At 36.4% G+C, this 18,149-nt stretch overlaps 1 protein-coding gene across 3 annotated transcripts in view; it reads right to left on the bottom strand.

The window, feature by feature from the left end:
* Nucleotides 1–18,149, bottom strand: part of Nudcd1 (NudC domain containing 1) — a 58,256-nt gene that overhangs the window by 23,239 nt on the left and 16,868 nt on the right. For all 3 annotated transcript variants that reach the window (XM_055626702.1, XM_055626704.1, XM_055626703.1), the window contains exons 3-5: nt 9,635–9,817; nt 9,176–9,356; nt 1,751–1,933 (exon numbers count right to left, since the gene is read on the bottom strand). In XM_055626702.1, the coding sequence (XP_055482677.1) occupies nt 1,751–1,933; nt 9,176–9,356; nt 9,635–9,817 (547 nt within the window). The remainder of the gene's footprint in view (nt 1–1,750; nt 1,934–9,175; nt 9,357–9,634; nt 9,818–18,149) is intronic.

Here is an 18,149-nt window from a genome sequence, read left to right as displayed (position 1 = left end):
CACACACACACACACACACACACACACACACACACACACACACACACCCCACTAGCCTCATGAAATGTGAACATATCAGTTTATATAATAAAATTATATATGTCATAAAATTATATAATATATAACCTGTGATGGACAATGAGGATAGGAGGAACCTGTAAACTTACATGTAAGTTTTAGTAGAAAAGATTTAAAAAATCTAGAATTTCTTAATCCCTTCATTGTAAGGAGTATATTAACAATTACATTTCCCCTGTTTTTGTATGGTGAAGGTCAAACCTGGGGCTTTGCATGTGCTAGGCAAGCTCTTCACCACTAGGCTGTCTCAGACTTTTGACGGTGGGTGCTTTGAAGTATATCCTGTGCCTTTAGAGATTGTTTACATTTTAAAAAGAAAATATAATCAATCACTTATCTCATTGTGATGAAATGAAATACCAAAAAGCCATCATATTCCTTTTCATGAGACTTACAAAGAATGAAAGCAGTCTCTGTTCCCAGAGTGTTAGGAGTGCTAATATGACACAAATACAATTTTAAACACATGCCTCTTCTCCTTTATCATTGTGAAAATATCACACACAATAATTAATGAGTTACAGAGCAAATGAAGATGTAACATGAAGCTTCAACAAGAAAAGCAGGTAAAGGACTACACTAACACAAGCACATGCTGTGCTCCACTAGAGCTCTGACTGCCCTCCCCCCACCTTCCCAATTGCTTAGTGAATGAGTTCTAAAGGGCATGTGGGCTTGGCATATGAACACTGATTGGGAAAGACTTTAGCAATTTTACAATGAAACAGGATCAGTGAATTTATTTCACTAAGAAGTCTCAGTCTAACAACAAAAAATAGTATGTGAGGAAACAGTGGTAAAAGAGATGAAGAGGACTAAGGGCACTTTTCTTTTGTATCTAGAGGCTCATATATTCATAAATCTACGGGAAACATTTTTAAATGTTGATTACATCAGTATCAAATATTTTTGAAGGATTAATTTTTAAAATCTATACAAAAATACTGAGGCCAATTTTACTTCAGATCTTTATTTACATTAATATGTATTGGTGCTTGCATGTGTCAGATCCCCTGACACTGAAGATAAGGGTGGTTGTGAGCCACCATGTGAGTGCTGGGTACCACACCCACGTCAGCAAGATCAGCAACCTCTCTAACTTCTGAGTTATCTCTGCAGCCCCAGATCTTATTTCAAGTAATTATCAAATGCTATATAATTTTGTTAAATATATTGTTCTCTAATATGAACAGAAATATCCTTTATTAAAAATACAAGTTTCTTCCAGAAGACATTGTTGACCTTTCACCCTAAGGTATAACCTTTTCTCATTCACTCAATCACGAAATGCAGTGATTCTGACCCCAAGGAACTGTCAGTTTAGTATGAAGGTAAGAATATGCATATTAGGCCTTATTTTGGAATAATAGTTATCATACTGCCTTTACCAGTGTTAATATAAACATTATTTAATAAGTAATAAGCAGGAAATCATGTAAGGCAAATGCAATTTCTAAAATAACAGAGAATTACAAAGTTATGAATATAAACCAGTCCACATCAGTCAGGGAGTATCCTCCAGAAAAAGAGGTGGAGGTAGGATATGAATGAAAATTAAGATAAAGCATCCATTATACCCTATTGGAACCCATAAAATTCCGTGGGGAATAAAGCAGACAGATGTGTGTGTACAAACACAAGTACACATGAGCACCCTGACAGGTTAAATTACCTTTCATTTTCTCGGACCTGTCTTCATCCATACTGTCGTCAAGATCGTGACCTACTGCAACACCCTGGAAGGACTTGTAGGATACAATCATTAGGCCGTTTCCATCAGGCTCAATCGCTGCATAATGCGGAACTGACTTTCCATGGAAAACATGACGCTTTGTAATTTCATACTTGTTACTATCTGTAGGAAAATAAATTATATGGAAAGCTACATTGTAAAGAATATTTTGGTATGAAAAAATGAATTAATAACTTAGGACCACCAAGGTGGCTCACTGGGTAAGGGTCCTTGACACCAAGTCTGATGACAAGAGTCCAATACCCAACAACAACATGGTAGAAACGGACAGTTCTCCTCTGGCACACACACAAATACACTCACACACGTCTGAGAACTTTATCGTCCTTCAACAAGTCACTACTTTAGAATACTGGTTTTGATGAAATTTGCTCTAAATTGTAATGTCCAGTGCAGCAGTCACTACTGCAAATGGCTACTTAATTAAAATTAAGTAAAGTTTAAAATTCACTATCTTAGGCTACTTAGGCATATTTCAAGTGTCTAACAGCCACACATGACTTGTGGTTAATCCCAGTGAATGTCATACAAATAAAGCATGTCCAACCTGTACAAGTTCCCACTGGAGAACAAAGTCTAGACCTCAAAATGACCGACTGCATTCTCAGCAGGTCTGTGATACACACCTTTTAAAAAGACACTATCTGAGATGGGGGTGGGGAGAAGTGGAGAAGGAACTATTTTCCTCTTGTTTTAGCTACTCATAAGAAGGGCTTCTTAAAATGAAATATTTTCATAGTAGCTGGTTTTTATAAAACAAAACAGAACTACATAAATATTATAATCAATAATGAAATTGTAAGTACTTACAACGTTTGCTATAATACCAATTTTATTGTACTTTAAGGTTTTAGTAAATGTATTCTCTTATGAAGACACACTGTTTTCTACATACTCAAAACACTTCAGATAAAAAAACCACTCTCTACCAAGAACCCACAGCCACCACAGTTGGCTGGCACCCAGATCACTACATTGCTCAACCCTCATCAAAGAAGCTCTTTCTTGCAGTAGATGAGAATTTAGAGACCCACAACTAGACAATGTGCAGATGGTTAGAGATCTTGGAGAACTCAGCCCTATATGGGATGTTTATAACAAATGCTTTCTCTTATGGCTCAAAAACCTATGCAGAAGATGAGGTGGAAGAGATTGTAAAGGCCAGAGACACAGAAAGATATCTAGACATATCAGGGCTAATTAATGCACCTATGAATTCTCAGAGACTGTGACAGAACACTTAAGACCTGTACAAGTTCGTGCCAGAAAACATTCCAGCACTCCTAAGTGGAAGTGAAATTGTATGCAAAGTCACACTCCTAATAAGAAATAATTTACAATTGGTACCACTAATTTTCTCCAGTGAAATATTACTAGGTATATCAAACACACTCCAGGGTAGACATCATGCTGAGGAGTAGCTGATCAACATTTTGTCCCCAGAATACACAAGTATGAAGTCAATCATGTTCTGTTTTGTTGTTTGTGTGTGTGTTGCGTGTGTGTGTGTTGCGTGTGTGCATGCACGCAGCACTTTTTTTTTCTGCTATAATTACTGCTTTTGTCTTTTTGCTTTCTTTTTTGTTTTTTTTGAGGTTTTTTTGAGAGAATGAAGAAGCATGAAGTTGTGTAAGGAGGATTGAGGAGGACTTGTGAGAGTAAGAAAGAATATGATCAAAATACATTACACACAAAAATAAAAATATTAAAAACAAATTTAAAAAATTAAAAATATTTAATAAGGAATGTAAACAAGCAAGCAAGCAAACAAAAAAAAATCACTTCAGGCAAGTATATACCTTTATACTACTATTCTATTAGATGGATCATATTTTTGGAAGTTTAACACTAAGTAGTTAAAAATCAGCTTAACATTTACTAAGTAATTTACTTATCAAGTAAACATTGTCATTTTCCAATTTAACCCTTTATAAAATATAATTTATTCTATGTTTCCCTCAACACAGTTTAGGAAAATATACTACTTTACTGTGCTAAATTCAAACATCAAAATGACTGTGATACAGTTCAGCCAATTCGCTCACTGTGCAAACAGGAGAATTTGATTTTGGTCCCAAGATCCCCCTTTACAAAGCCATGCACAGTGCATGAACTTGTACTCTGAGCATTAGAAAAGCAGAACAGATGGACATTTGTACCCACTGCCAACCAGTCTAGCCTACTTCATGAGCTCCAGACTAAAGAGAAACTCCACCTTAAAACACAAGGTAGCCTGCTTCTAATGACACGTGAGGTAGACCTCTGACCTCCACATGCCCCTGAATACACACACCACACACACAGGGATGAGAAGGGATTTAAAAAGAACACAATTCTATTAGTAACTGGGGAAAACACGATACGAAATACAGCAAAGACAGCCACGGCAACACAGAGAAACGTGCCTCAGAAACAACAACAAAAACAAAACAAAAACAAGAAAGACCATAAGACTCAGGCAGTTTAGTGTCCAAGTGGTAATGGAAAGAGGGACTGCCTCTGACATAATATGATTGGCCTGCTCTTTGATCACCTTCCCCTGAGGGAGGAGCAGCCTTACCAGGCCACAGAAGATGACAATGCAGCCACTCCTGATGTGATCTGATAGACTAAGATCAGAAGGAAGGAGAAGACCTCACCTATCAGTGGACTCGGGGAGGGGCATGTGTGAAGAAGAGGGAGGGAGGGTGGGACTGGGAGGGGAGGAAGGAGGGACTTATGGGGGGGAATCAAAGTGAATAAAGTGTAATTAATAAAATAAAATAAAACAAGAAAGAAAAAGAGAAACTTAAGAAAATTGCTGCATTCCACAAATAACAATCCTCGGAGGAAAAAACAAAACAAACAAAAAAAAAAAAACAAAAACAAAAAGGAAAATCTAAGAGTGCCTGCTTACCTGAGGACAGCTGAGCTGCTGAAGCAGAGTACAGTTCATGGGAAGTACCATGAACTGACCTGCAGCTACAGAATCAAGTCTATTTAGCACAGGGAGAGGGAAAAGGCACAATAATTTCTCCTCTAAGAAGCCAAATCATATACTTTAAAAAATACTGCTACTCTGTTTGGTTTTATGTTGAGGTCTTTGATCCCTTTTGACTTTAGTTTTGTGCAAGGTGATAAATATGAATCTATTTGCATTTTTCTACATGTAGACATCCAGTTAGACCAGCACAATTTTTTTCCATTGTATGGTTTTGGCATCTTTGTCAAAAATCAGGTTTCCATATGTGTGTGGGTTTATTTCAGGGTCTTCTATTCAATTCCATTGATCCACCAGCCAGTTTCTATAACAGTATCATGCAGTTTTTACTACTGTTGCTCTATAGTACAGCTTGAGATAAAGGATGGAGATGCCTCCAGAAAATCTTTTATTGTAAAGGATTGTTTTAGAGATTCTGAGTTATTCCATATGAAGTTGGGAATTTTTCTTTCAAGGTCTGTAAAGAATTGTATTGGTGATTTGATCGGAATTGCATTGAATCTGTAGATTGCTTTTGGTAAGATGGCCATTTTTACTGTTAATCCTGCCAAGCCATGAGCATGGGAAAATCTTTCAATCTTCTGATTCCTTCTTCTATTTCTTTCTTCAAAGACTGGAAGTTTTTTCCATACAAGTCTTTGACTTGCTTGGTTGTAGTCACATCAAGGTATTTTATGTCCTTTGTGGCTATTGTGAAGGGTGTTGTTTCCCTAATTTCTTTCTCAGCCCATTTGTCTTTTGTATATAGGAGGGCTACTGATTTTTTTTTTTTTCAGTTAATTTTGTATCCAGCCACTTTGCTGAAGGTGTTTATCAGCTGAAGGAGTTCTCTGGTTGAATTTTGGGGTCACTCATGTATGCTATCATATCATCTGCAAATAGTGATAATTTGACTTCTTCCTTTCCAAGTTGTATCCCCTTGATCTCCTTCAACTGTCTTATTGCTCTAGCAAGGACTTCAAGAACTATGTTGAAGAGATATGGAGAGAGTGGGCAGCCTTGTCTTGTCCCTGATTTCAGTGAGATTGCTTAAGTTTCTCTCCATTTAGTTTGATGTTGGCTATAGACTTGCTGTATATTACCTTTACTATGTTTAGGTAAGTGCCTTGTATCCCTGATCTCTCCAAGACTTTAAATATGAATGGGTGTTGGGATTTTACAAATACTTTTTCAGCATCTAAGGAGATGATTATGTGGGTTTTTCTCCTTCAGTTTGTTTATATGGTGGATTACATTGATGGATTTCCATATATTCAACTACCCCTGCATACCTGGACACACTAAACCTGTTAGAAGAAAAAGTGAGAAAGAGCCTTGAATTCATTGGCACAGGACACAATTTCCTGAACAGAATACCAACAGCACAGGCCCTAAGAGCAACAATAAATAAATGGGACCTCATGACAATGAAGAGCTTCTGTAAAGCAAAGTACACTGTCATCAGAACAAAACGACAGCCTACAGATTGGGAAAGGATCTTCACCAACCCTATATCTGACAGAAGGCTAATATACAGAATATATAAAAACTTAAGAAGTCAAACAACAACAAGTCAAATAATAAAATTAACAAATGGGGTACAGAGCTAAACAGAGAATTCTCAATAGAGGAATATCGAATGGCAGAGAAACATTTAAAGAAATGCTCAACATTCTTAGCTATCAGGGAAATGCAAATCAGAAACAACCCTGAGATTTCACCTTACATCTATCAGAATGGCTAAGAGCAAAATTTCAAGTGAGAACATACCTTGCAGAGGATGTGGAGAAAGGGGAACCTTCCTCCATTGATGGTGGGAATGTAAACTTATACAACCACTTTGGAAACCAATCTGACGCTTTCTCAGACAAAAAGGAATAACACTTATTCATATATCCAAAAGATGCTCAAATAAACAACAAGGACACTAGCTCAACCATGTTTGTAGCAGCATTATTCATAATAGCCAGAACCTGGAAACAACCCAGATGTCCCTCAGTTGAGGAATGAATACAGGAATTGTGGTACATTTACACAATGGAATACTACTCAGCAATTAAAAACAAGGAAATCATGAAATATGAATGCAAATGGTAGGAACTAGAAAAGATCATCCTGAGTGAGGTGTCCCAAAGCATGGTATATACTCACTTATAAGTGGATATTAGACCTATAATACAGGATAATCATACTAAAATCTGTACACCTAAGGAAATTAATCAAGGAAGAACACCCTGGGCAAGATATCAATCCTTATTCAGAAAGGCAAACGGGATGGACATTGGAAGAAGGAAAAACAAAGAACAGGACAGGAGCTTTCCACAGGGCGCCTCTGAAAGACTCTACCCAGCAGAGTATCAAAGCAAGAGGCTGAGACTCATAGCCAAACTTTGGGCAGAGTGCAGGGAATTTTATGGAAGGGGGAGATAGAAAGACCTGGAGGGGACAGGAGCTCCACAAGGAGAGAGAACAAAAAAATCTGGGCACAGGGGTCCTTTCTGAGACTGATATTCCAACCAAAGACCATTCATGGAGATAACCTAGAACCCCTGCACAAATGTAGCCCATGGCAGCCCAGTGTCCAAATGGGTTCCCTAGCAACGGGAATAGAGACTGTCTCTGAGATGAACTCAGTGGCCTGCTCTTTGATCACCTCCCCCTGAAGGGGGAACAGCCTTACTAGGCCACAGAGGACAGTTCTGATGAGACCTTATAGACTAGGATCAAATGGAAGGGGAGGAGGATCTCCTCTAACAGTGGACTAGGGTAGAGACATGGGTGAAGAAAAGGTGGGGTGGGATTTGGAGGGGACCGGGGAAGGGGTACAGTTGGGATACAAAGTGAGAAAAACTGTAATCAATAAAAAATAAATAAAATAAATACTTCTACTATTTCCTTAAGTCTTCAAACTACAACCCAACAGCCAAAGCCGAATCTGTACCTATGTTCGTACAACTTCAGGGTTGAGCATGACTTTGCATTTTGGGTGGTAAAAAATAATTTTTAGTACTCAGCCTTCAGTGTCCCTAAATATTTTAGAACCTAGCTTATTCATTTGTTCATAAACTCTCCGTTGCTGTTTTCATGTCATAACAAACAACACAGGTGAATAGCTGTGAAACAGACTGTCTGGTTCCTGTCTGTTCCTTTAAAACAGTTTCCCCCCTGACTCCTAAAATATAATTACTGCATTCCTACAGAAACGGAAATAAACACTGGGGAAAACAAGGTTTATTCAGCAATTTCCATGTCGACACAGACGTTTCTTATAGTGGTTATTCCTTCAAAAAAAAAAAAAAAAAAAAAAAAAAAAAAAAACTCTTAAAGGTCTATATCTGAAATGTAAATGTAAAATAAAGAGTATTTTTCATTTTGGTTATTTTGTTTTGTTTTGTTATTTTTTTGTATTGATGAAGAATTTCAGTTAAATTAATTTTCTTCTAATTGAATAAGGAAGAGTAGTGAGACAATGCCAAAATGGAAAAACAAAACAAAGAAAAAAACAAAGAACAAAAAGCAAACAAAAAGGTAACTCCATAGCTACCAATTAGAAAAATGAAGAGAGTGACAGAGGGGAAGAACATTAGATATATCACGTAAACTAAGCTGAGTCTTTCAAGGAGCAGGAAGTTATTATACATATGCAGAAGAACTTTTATGGAAGATAGATGCAAAAGACAAGGGGAACAAAATATAGGTAATTATTCTATCTTCCTGTTCTTATTTATATTTATATATTCAAATTACATTAAAATTTACAATTACTGGTAAGTAACTATTTCCTGTAAATTAAAACACGTCCTCTTTAGAAAGAAGAAAATTTCATAAGACTCAGGTGAATGCAACAAGATTCAGGAAACCCTTGAAAGTTATAAAGAGCAGACTCTCCTGGGCACACATGCTGAGAGTTGAATAGAGATCCAGGAAGCCAGATTTCAGTTTGTTAGCAGTGCAGTGTCAGCTTTTCGGTGCTGCACTACCCAGGCTCCCACAAGTAAATCATTGTTTATGCTCCTGTATGTAGCCCCAATAAACTCAATGCCTTGGTAAGCTATACATAGATGTTACTTTGGTCTGTTGTTTGCGCTATATGTAGCGAATGAAGTTTATTCATGTCTCACAGAAAAAGTCAAACAAGAGCTATTTATATCCATGTTTATATATATAAGTATAAACTCTTAGCTGTTTTAAAATTATATATCTTATGATCTCCAAAATTCATGTAATGTCTTCTTTTAAACAAAATGCAGTTAGTTGTAGAAGCATATTATAACCCATAAGTAGCATAATTTATTACAATGCTCAAAAAGCAAGCAGTAAATCCTACATCCCAAGCCCCACCAAGTGACATCAAGCTAGAGAAGTTCAGAATCTTGTTACTTTACCTTCTTTCTTCTTACTGACAGTGACCCACTCCAAAGAAACATAGAAGCCACTTCCTTTCAAGTCCAATCCCTCCTTCTCTATTCGAAGAAGCAGGATAGCTACTGAATGTTCTTCAGCTTTCAGCAATGAGATGCTGTGAATTATAATAAAAGGATTCCCAAGCTCTTCATTAAAAATAATCTATAGGAAATAAACCACATATTTTAAGTGCATGGTTTAGAAAACAGAAATACTGTTTTATAAAGCACTCTTTATAAAACAAACAAAACAAAGAAATAACAGAAAATTAGAACAATGAAAAAGAGAGAGAGAGAACTAAGGCAAACCTTAGAATCATAAAGGAAAAGGGGATGATTTACACAGCACACAAAGCAGGCAGGTAAAAGACTTCTCCATCCAATTTTCATACACCTTCTGGACTCCTCACAAGTCTTACAAAGAACAAAAAAACAACTTACCTCCCATTTTTCAGGACTATTTCCACGGTCACCTGTTCCAATGACATACAGTCTTCCTGTTCCATCTGACAAGGTAACCCAGGTAGGGGATGTGAAATGAATAGATGCACAAAGACGATTGTCATATGCTGTCACATCTGTAGGAAGTCGGAACACTTCTCGAGGTTTTCCTAAGGCAGTGTCCTAAGAAAAAAATGAAAGATTACAAACAAATCTCTTCCTAGTACTGACCCATACAAAACATAAATACCTACTGTACAGCAGATTTTTTTTTTTTTTTTTTTTGTATCTGAAAGCTGGCTGGATTTCCTTTTTTTGAGGGTAAACTGTACTGAGTCTCTTCTAACAAATAAAATACACTAGGTGGGACAGGTGACATGCATCCCCTTGGAGGAAACCACAAAATACTTGATCATCTTCGCTCTTTCTTAGGTTACATGCTTTAAGGAGGCTAGCTTCCAGGCTGTGGTCATGATTAGATAGCAAAGTGATATAAAGACCCACACAGGGAGGAACTGAGGGGCTCAACAATAACAGCACTGAGTGAACCAGACTGAAACTGCATTCTTCAGCTATAGTCAAGTTTCCCATGAGAAACCATCAGGGAGACAGGCATTTACACCACTTTGTGATTCCTGACCTCAGAGACTGTGAGATGATCGTTGCTTGCTGTTTCAAGTCACCAATCTCTGCAGTTGTTGTATCAGGACAGAGCCAGTACAATGCAGTAATGTAAATGCTTTCTCTTCACGTTAGGGTTAATGACCAGTATTTTTAATTTACTAACTAGATATATCACGTTGCATTTCGAATGCCTATGCAGATAACATTTTACAACAGTGGTTCTCAACCTTCCTAATGCTACAATCCTTTAATGCAGTTCCTCATGTTGTGGTGACCCCAACCATAAAATTATTTTCAATGCTACTTTATAACTGTAATTTTGCTACAGTTATAAATGGTAATATAAATATCTACATTTTCCAATGGTCTTAGGTGAACCCTGTAAAAGAGTCATTAGACCCCCAAAGGTATCACAATGCATAGATTGAGAACTGCTGTTCTATAGCAAAAAAGCATTACATTTAGACTACTACCAACTTAGATTTGTTAACAAATTTCCAGCTGTGTCTGTCTTCACAACATAGAGCTACAATATGAAGAATCACCAAAATGTTGGAAATGAATCCTTAGTACATGCATTTCATTCTTTTGGTTCTACAATTGTCTTAATCTATAATCTTTTCATTACAAAGTTCTTACTAGCCACAAGGTTTTGAAAAACAAAAAAAACAACAAATTCAATTATCTATAATCATAGCATTAATTTTTTGCTCACATTTTTTAAATTTGGTAATGTTGAATTAAATAAGAAATATAAAATAGCAAGTATAGCTACCAACAACTCTTTAGAAACATCAAATCTGAGTATTAGCAATATAAAACAGGGTAGTACTGATATGAATCATATACAGTGAAGCACAGACATCATCAGTAAACATTTGGCTTAAACAGTCTCCAGTCCTGAAGTTTTATGGAGGAAACAAACAACATCAGTTAATCTAAGCAGTTAGATGGAGGTCAGTTAAGAGAAATTTTGCCATAGGCTGATGTACATGTCTGCATTTAGAACAGGACATGGTAGTTCAACAGATTTGTCAACAAATGATACTGCTATACCAGAGCACTTCTGAAAAGAAGTTCATCTCTGACACACACATGAAATTATTCCATATTCCCGATGGACTAGTAACCTGAATGCTTTAGAGAAAAAGTTAAATGACTGATAGAGGACAGTTTTAACATTCAGTGATTTCCTATGCAAAAATCAAAGATATAGGAAACAAAGACTACAAACACAGGACTAATGTCAATATAAACATCAGCTTGTCCTTAAAGAGTCCTTAAAGCCTGTTAGGCAATCATATATACACAGATTATATATATATATATATATATATATGTATGTATATAATGTTTAAATGGAGAAAAATGTAAACAGGAAAATTATGGTTATTTAATAAAGTTTTAAAAGTAAAAGCCAACTGTATAAATACATTTTTAAAAGGTAAAATAATATTCTACCATTAGCAAAGAGAAAAAAGATACTAATTAGATTTGCAATGCCTATCACTGGCTGAGGTGCTTATTAAAAATAGTAAGAATGCAAATCTAATGACATTTTACATACCCTTTGATATAATTCAGCTTATAGAAATTTATATACTATTTCTTTTACTGTAAAGCTGCAAATATAAAGAATAAGAAAACTTAAGCCAGTAAATCTGGAATAGAGTGTAGCAGCAGCCTCTGTTGCCTGGAGCCTCAGGCAGGTCTTCATTCAGCTACAAAAGTCCAATACTTTCAGCATTCTTCTATTGAACAAAAATATCAGACAAACACACTGTGTGACTACAATAGAACAAAAGAATGTCATGGCATGAGAATTCTATGTACAAAAGAACAAGTCAACGCTACGAATGTGATCATACAGCACACTAGTCAAAGCTCCTGCATCTTCCTGACTAATCACAGCCACTGTCCCATTCTAGTTCTCCTTCTTTATATTTGCAGCTTTACAGTAAAAGAAATTTTCCCCCTTTGCTTCAAATGTTCCTATTTTTGTTCCACACCAAATAATTTGTGTAACATATATATATGTATATATATTAAAATATTAATAAGACAAAGCAAAATAAATTTCCACAAAGCAGATGGCTCAAAGCAAAGCTCTTCTGAGATTTATTGTATGGCCTTCCAGACTGCCTCTGGAAGTTTCCTCTAGTGAAATATCATTAAGAAGGAAGGTACTGTTCAGTCATATTCAAGTAAGTGTTTTAGTCCATTTTCTTTTAAATACATGGCTTAAAACACATGACTGAAGTTAACAGAGGTGTAATTATCAGATAAATTGGTTCAATATCTAATACAATAATTAAGACACTCAACTATATAAATGTGAAGCCAAAATTAACTAACTTAAAACACATTGTGTCTCCCTCACTTGAGTTAAATGATAAAATGAAACCAATCCAAACATTCCTGATTTTAGTTCAGTTTTAAAGTGGCCTCATACTAATGCCTTACGAAAACATTTGCAGTCCCAGGTTCCACCCATTTTCCCTTTCCTCCCAAAAAGTAAGGCAACCATGTTCAAGGATATTAGAAAACTATTGTGAGGCAATAACTCACTGTTGATTTGTGGGATTAAAATTGTGTTGGCAAATTTAATACTCAATGAGGGATAGAGCATGAAACATTTTCAATTATGATGATCTCATGTAGATATCCCCAAACCTATGAGGCTGCAAGCATTAATCACAGTTTAAGAGAGGTTCAAATGGATAAACCCGACTCAAACTCCACTGCTACAGGGCCAAGATTCCAAACCTTCTCAATCCTGTGGATGGCTAATATTTCTTCACCTTGTATCTTTTAGAAAAGATGTTATTTCTGCATTTTTCTAAACAAGTAATATTTCAAAACTCAATGCAATTTTCAAATACCAGCCCCTAAAACATTCTGTTTGCAATTATCACATTCAGTTTTTTCCATTAGCTAAACATATATTTTTAAGTAAGACTCCTATACCAATAAGATATAATACAAGTCAAAATGTTCATTCATTATATATGGATGCCATTATAAAGAAATTGTTAATAAACACCTAAATGTCATATATTTATTAAATTAGATTTTGGAGTTCTTGTAGTTGCAGATGGAAACAGAGAAGCTTTGAATGAATAAAATTCTGTAGTTGTTGTTTTAATACATCCACACTTAGAGGAAAACTCAAGGATTAAAAACATGCTCAAGTAAAATCTATAAGGGATGCCACCCATCAGTATTGTTAGACTAGCATTTCTAATTTTGCCCCTAAAAAGGAAGCAAAAACGCATCCCTATTGTTAAACATTAACTTCATTTCTTAATCCTTTTCCATTTCTATTATGATTTGGCATTAAAAACAGATGTTTATACTCATGTTAACCTGATCAATGTCTAAGCAAAATGAAGCTTTGAATAGTGTTTTAAACATTTTTATTTTCAAATTTCATCCCTCTCTTTTATCTTCTTCTTTCACCTTAAATAACTAGGTTCCGATTACTTAACTGAACTGTTATAAATAAGCTGAGTTTCAGGCAAAGAGGCAGTTTTTTTGCACCTAAAAATCTGGACTAAAAAGCAGTTATTATTTGTTTCTCTAAGGCATGGTCACAAAATACACGTTTACAAATGAAATCTAAAAGCTACTGCCCAGATTTTAAAGACACCTCAGAAAATGCTGTTCTTCTTATTGGAGAAAACAACATAGCTTTTCAGGTAAATGGATGTTTGTTATGGCAAAAATATTCTAAATACTGAGAAACAAGTTTTCTTAAATTGAGCAGTAGCTGCAAATAAAATGTTTCTCTCTCCTGCCCCCATCCCAAGCGTTTTCTACACCTTACGCACATTTTCTCCTCAATGACATTTCTCAAAGCTGAAATATTGCAAGCATGCAGTTAAACTTGCTTGGATATAGGAAGTTTAGTATAGCAACATTGAGGTGCTGCCATCTGCTGGCTTCCAACAGAGAAGGAACAACGTGTGGACCTCAAACTTTCTCAAAGCCGAAATATTGCAAGCCTGCAGTTAAACTTGCTTGGAGAAAGGAGTAATGTGTAGACCTCAAATATTTCTCAAAGCTGAAATATTGCAAGCCTGCAGTTAAACTTGCTTGGATATAGCAAGATGGATATAGGAACACTGAGTTGCTGCCATCTTTTGGCTTCTAACAGAGAAGGGGCAATGTGTGGACCTCAAACCTCAGGGTAGCCTTCCCCTTTGGACATGGTGTAATTTTGCAGATTTAACAGGATACTCACTTACGCCCTCCACAGGAAAAAGCTGCTGTCTAATTAGTGGACAGAATTCTTCACATATTTTCAACATAGCAGTTCAAAGAACTGCCTGATTTATTTTGTTGCTGATGGGAAAAAATATGGTGTTCTACTACTCCCCAGCACTTGGTTTCTCAAGATGCAGTCATAACTAGTGTCCCTGGAGAACTGCCTACAGTGCTGAATAAAATTTTAAATCTCCAGACCACCGTCAGCCATGACACACTGATTCAAAATCTTTGGAAATGGAAACCTGAAACTAGTTCTTATGTTGACCAATTACTCTATGTGATTATGAGGTGAAACAGAGCTCCAAAATCAAAGAAAGAAGCTTAATAAATGCCATAAAAATCAAAACTTGGTTCTTTATAATATAATATATATTATAATAATAGTATGTTTCTAAAACTTGATTAACTGAAAGGAGTAAAATTACAGAAAAGATTACTAAACTAAAAATGTAGAACCACGTTCTCAAACTTGCCCTTGGAGATGCTAAATTATGTCAGAAAAATGAATTTGAGAAGTATTGGTATTTACCCCAATTACATGTCAACCAATCTGTTTCGGTATAATTACAGTAACGCAGTTTCTATGGAAAATTTCCAACACAGAAAAATACATGGACCAATCCACAATGTTTCCTCAGATTCCTAGTACAATTAAGTTTTTACTTCAGATTTCTAATCCAGTATTTGTGATTTAAATTGGATATGGTACTACAAATCCTAGTTACCAACGAAGCCAACTGGTAACAACCAAGCTTTTGGCACTGTGGCCCTGTCCACGTACCTCTCCAAGTTCCACATAGCACCTACAGGGAGCTACTATGCCTAGGCTTTGTCAAATGTGCTTCTGTGTTGCCAGAATAACCATTACCCAATCTAAAAGGCAACTTCTTTTCTTTCTTTCTTCCTTCCTTTTTCTTTCTTTCTTTCTTTCTTTCTTTCTTTCTTTCTTTTCTTTCCTCCCTTTATTTTTCCTTTGTATTTATTTATTTTTTATTTATTACAATTTATTCATTTTGTATCCCAGCTGTAGTGTCCTCCTTTGTCCCCTCTCAATCCCACTCTCCCTCCCTCTTCTCCTCCCATGCCTCTCCCTTCCATCCACTGATAGGGGAGGTCCTCCTCTCCTTCCATCTGACCCTAGCTTATCAGGTCTGATCAGGACTGGCTGCAATGTCCTCCTCTGTGGCCAGGTAAGGCGGCTCCCCTCCCCAGGGGGAGGTGATCAAAGGACCAACCACTGAGTTCATGTTAGAGACAGTCCCTGTTCCCCTTACTAAGATAGCACTTGGATACTGAGCTGCCATCGGCTACATCTGTGCAGGGGTTCTAAGTTATCTCCATGCGTGGTCCCTGGTTGGAGTATCAGTCTCAGAAAAGACCTCTGGGCCCAGTTTAAAAGCAGTTTTGCTGTGTAAATCAGTTTGTCTCTGACTTGTCATTATCCCGCTTCTGATTGATGGGAATACAGGTGTGAATCCACAAACCCCGCTCCTGCTTGGCAAATTCTAATGCATCCTTCCACACTCCATTGAGTTGACATCTCCATGGAGATGAAAACTCAGGAAACCCTGAACCATGCACTGGTACACCTGTTGTTTCCTCCTCTGTGCTGTTCTGCATCTTACAACTGTCTTTCACTTTTACATGCTATTCATTTATTTTTGACTACTAACCATATAGAAGCATTCAATCAATGTTTAAAGAAAAGTATTTCCTCAGTCTGAAAACGAAAATACCTAAAAATCCTAAAGACACCTAAGAATATATATTTGTGTGTGGTTTTTTTTATACTGAATGGTAAAAGTTAGTGAAAAAGAACAAAAAGGGTTATAAATGAGCTACTGAAACTTTCCCCTTCAGAGAGAACCACTAAATAGTACTGAATATGTTTCCTCCAAGAGCAATCTCCTTCTACTTTACTAAAACATTTTTGAGAGAAAAAGAAACAAAGAAATATGATTTTACTGATGAATAATGAATGGCAGAAAATTTTGAAGCATATACACACATCAAAAGTAGGCTGATAGCATATAATCCTAAGCATATAATACAAGCAGCTTAAAGACAGCATTCAGAAGACAAGCAGTTTGATTTAAATAGTCTGAATCAGCTTTTTACAAAAAGAAAAAGGATGTAAAATGGACAAGGAAATCACAATGCCTACATTAACCATCCACTCTTCTTCCTTTAGTTTAAGAGGCTTATTCTTCTTACCTTACTCACTAAATTAAAGTCAACAATCTCTAAAGACCATGACACAAAACTTTAAGAAATCATTTGACAAGAGTTAAATATATATAGAGACTGTACATGATTATTTCAGAAGTACAATGTCATTTGCCTGTGGCTTTTACCTGGTAAGTTTCCCTGCTAGCAGATCCAAAAGCTGGAATTAAGTGAATGACTATTATTTCTGGAATTCAAACTCAGTGGGATGATACATTAATATTTGTGAAAAAATAAAATCAGAATCTAGATTTGGCTACATATATATGAACTCAATTTGGACAGGAACTTCTACCAACAACAACAACAAAAATCACATGGAGTAGATGAAAACAGAGATGTACCTGGAGCTACTGTTAGGAGGGCAAACTCTGGAAAGGAGTAGGAGTGAGGTTCCTTATCTACTGTTGGTATCAGTGTGGCCACTACAGAGACCAGTGCAGGGCTTCTCAAAACACTAGCCATAGAACTAACACGTGAGGCAGCTAACACCACCTCTGGACATGTACACAAAAACCAGAGATACTTGCATATCCATTGTTAACACAGTTCCAGTCATATCAGCAAGGAAATGGAGTCAGGCCAGATGTCCATCAACAGATAACGAAAATGTGGAACACATATACAATAGTATTTATGAAGTTATGGATGGAAGTGGAAAATACTAGGTACAGATAAAAAGATCCTAGACTCCAAATGTTAAATATGTGTTTCCAGATAAGAGTAAATATGGGTAAAGGCAAGAAACTAGAAAGAGACCCATGTGACTAGAATAAAAAAAAAAGAAAAGAAAGGGGAAAAAAGCTGTAAGAGAGTGAAGAGTGGGTAAGACAACAGAACAAAATGGATAGGGAAATACTAGTTGTGAAAGGATACAGCAGAGAAAGGAAGCAGAATCAATAAAAACATATATATGGAAATCTATTACTCTTGAAGTTAATTTAAAAACGAAAAATAAATTATTAATTTAAAAATTAGTAGTAGCAAATATAGTAATGTAATGAAGGCAATGTTTCACAGAAACATAACCTAACTGGACATTCAGTCTAGTCAAAACACCAGGCTTTGGATTTACTGAGAGATCCTGTCTCAAAATAAGTTCAGAAAGTGATGGAGGACCACCAGTTTCCTTTTTTTTTTTTTTGAGTCAGTATCTCTCTGGATGGCCTCGGATGGCCTAAAACTCACTATGTAGACCAGGCTGGCCTTGAACTCACAAAAATCCACCTGCCTCTGCCTCCCAAGTTCTGAGATTAAAGGCATACAACCAAACCTGGTGGAGCAGCATCCTTCTACATCAAACTCCGGTTTGCACATGAGTCTGCGGAGAGGAGCGCATACACACACATACACACACACACACACACACACACACACACACACACACACACACACA

Source organism: Psammomys obesus, unplaced genomic scaffold (assembly GCF_907164565.1).
Source record: "Psammomys obesus unplaced genomic scaffold, mPsaObe1.curated_primary_1811, whole genome shotgun sequence".
Taxonomy (NCBI): Eukaryota; Metazoa; Chordata; class Mammalia; order Rodentia; family Muridae; genus Psammomys; species Psammomys obesus.
The sequence above is the reverse complement of the archived record's forward strand: the minus strand, read 5'-3'. Positions and strand labels throughout refer to the sequence as shown.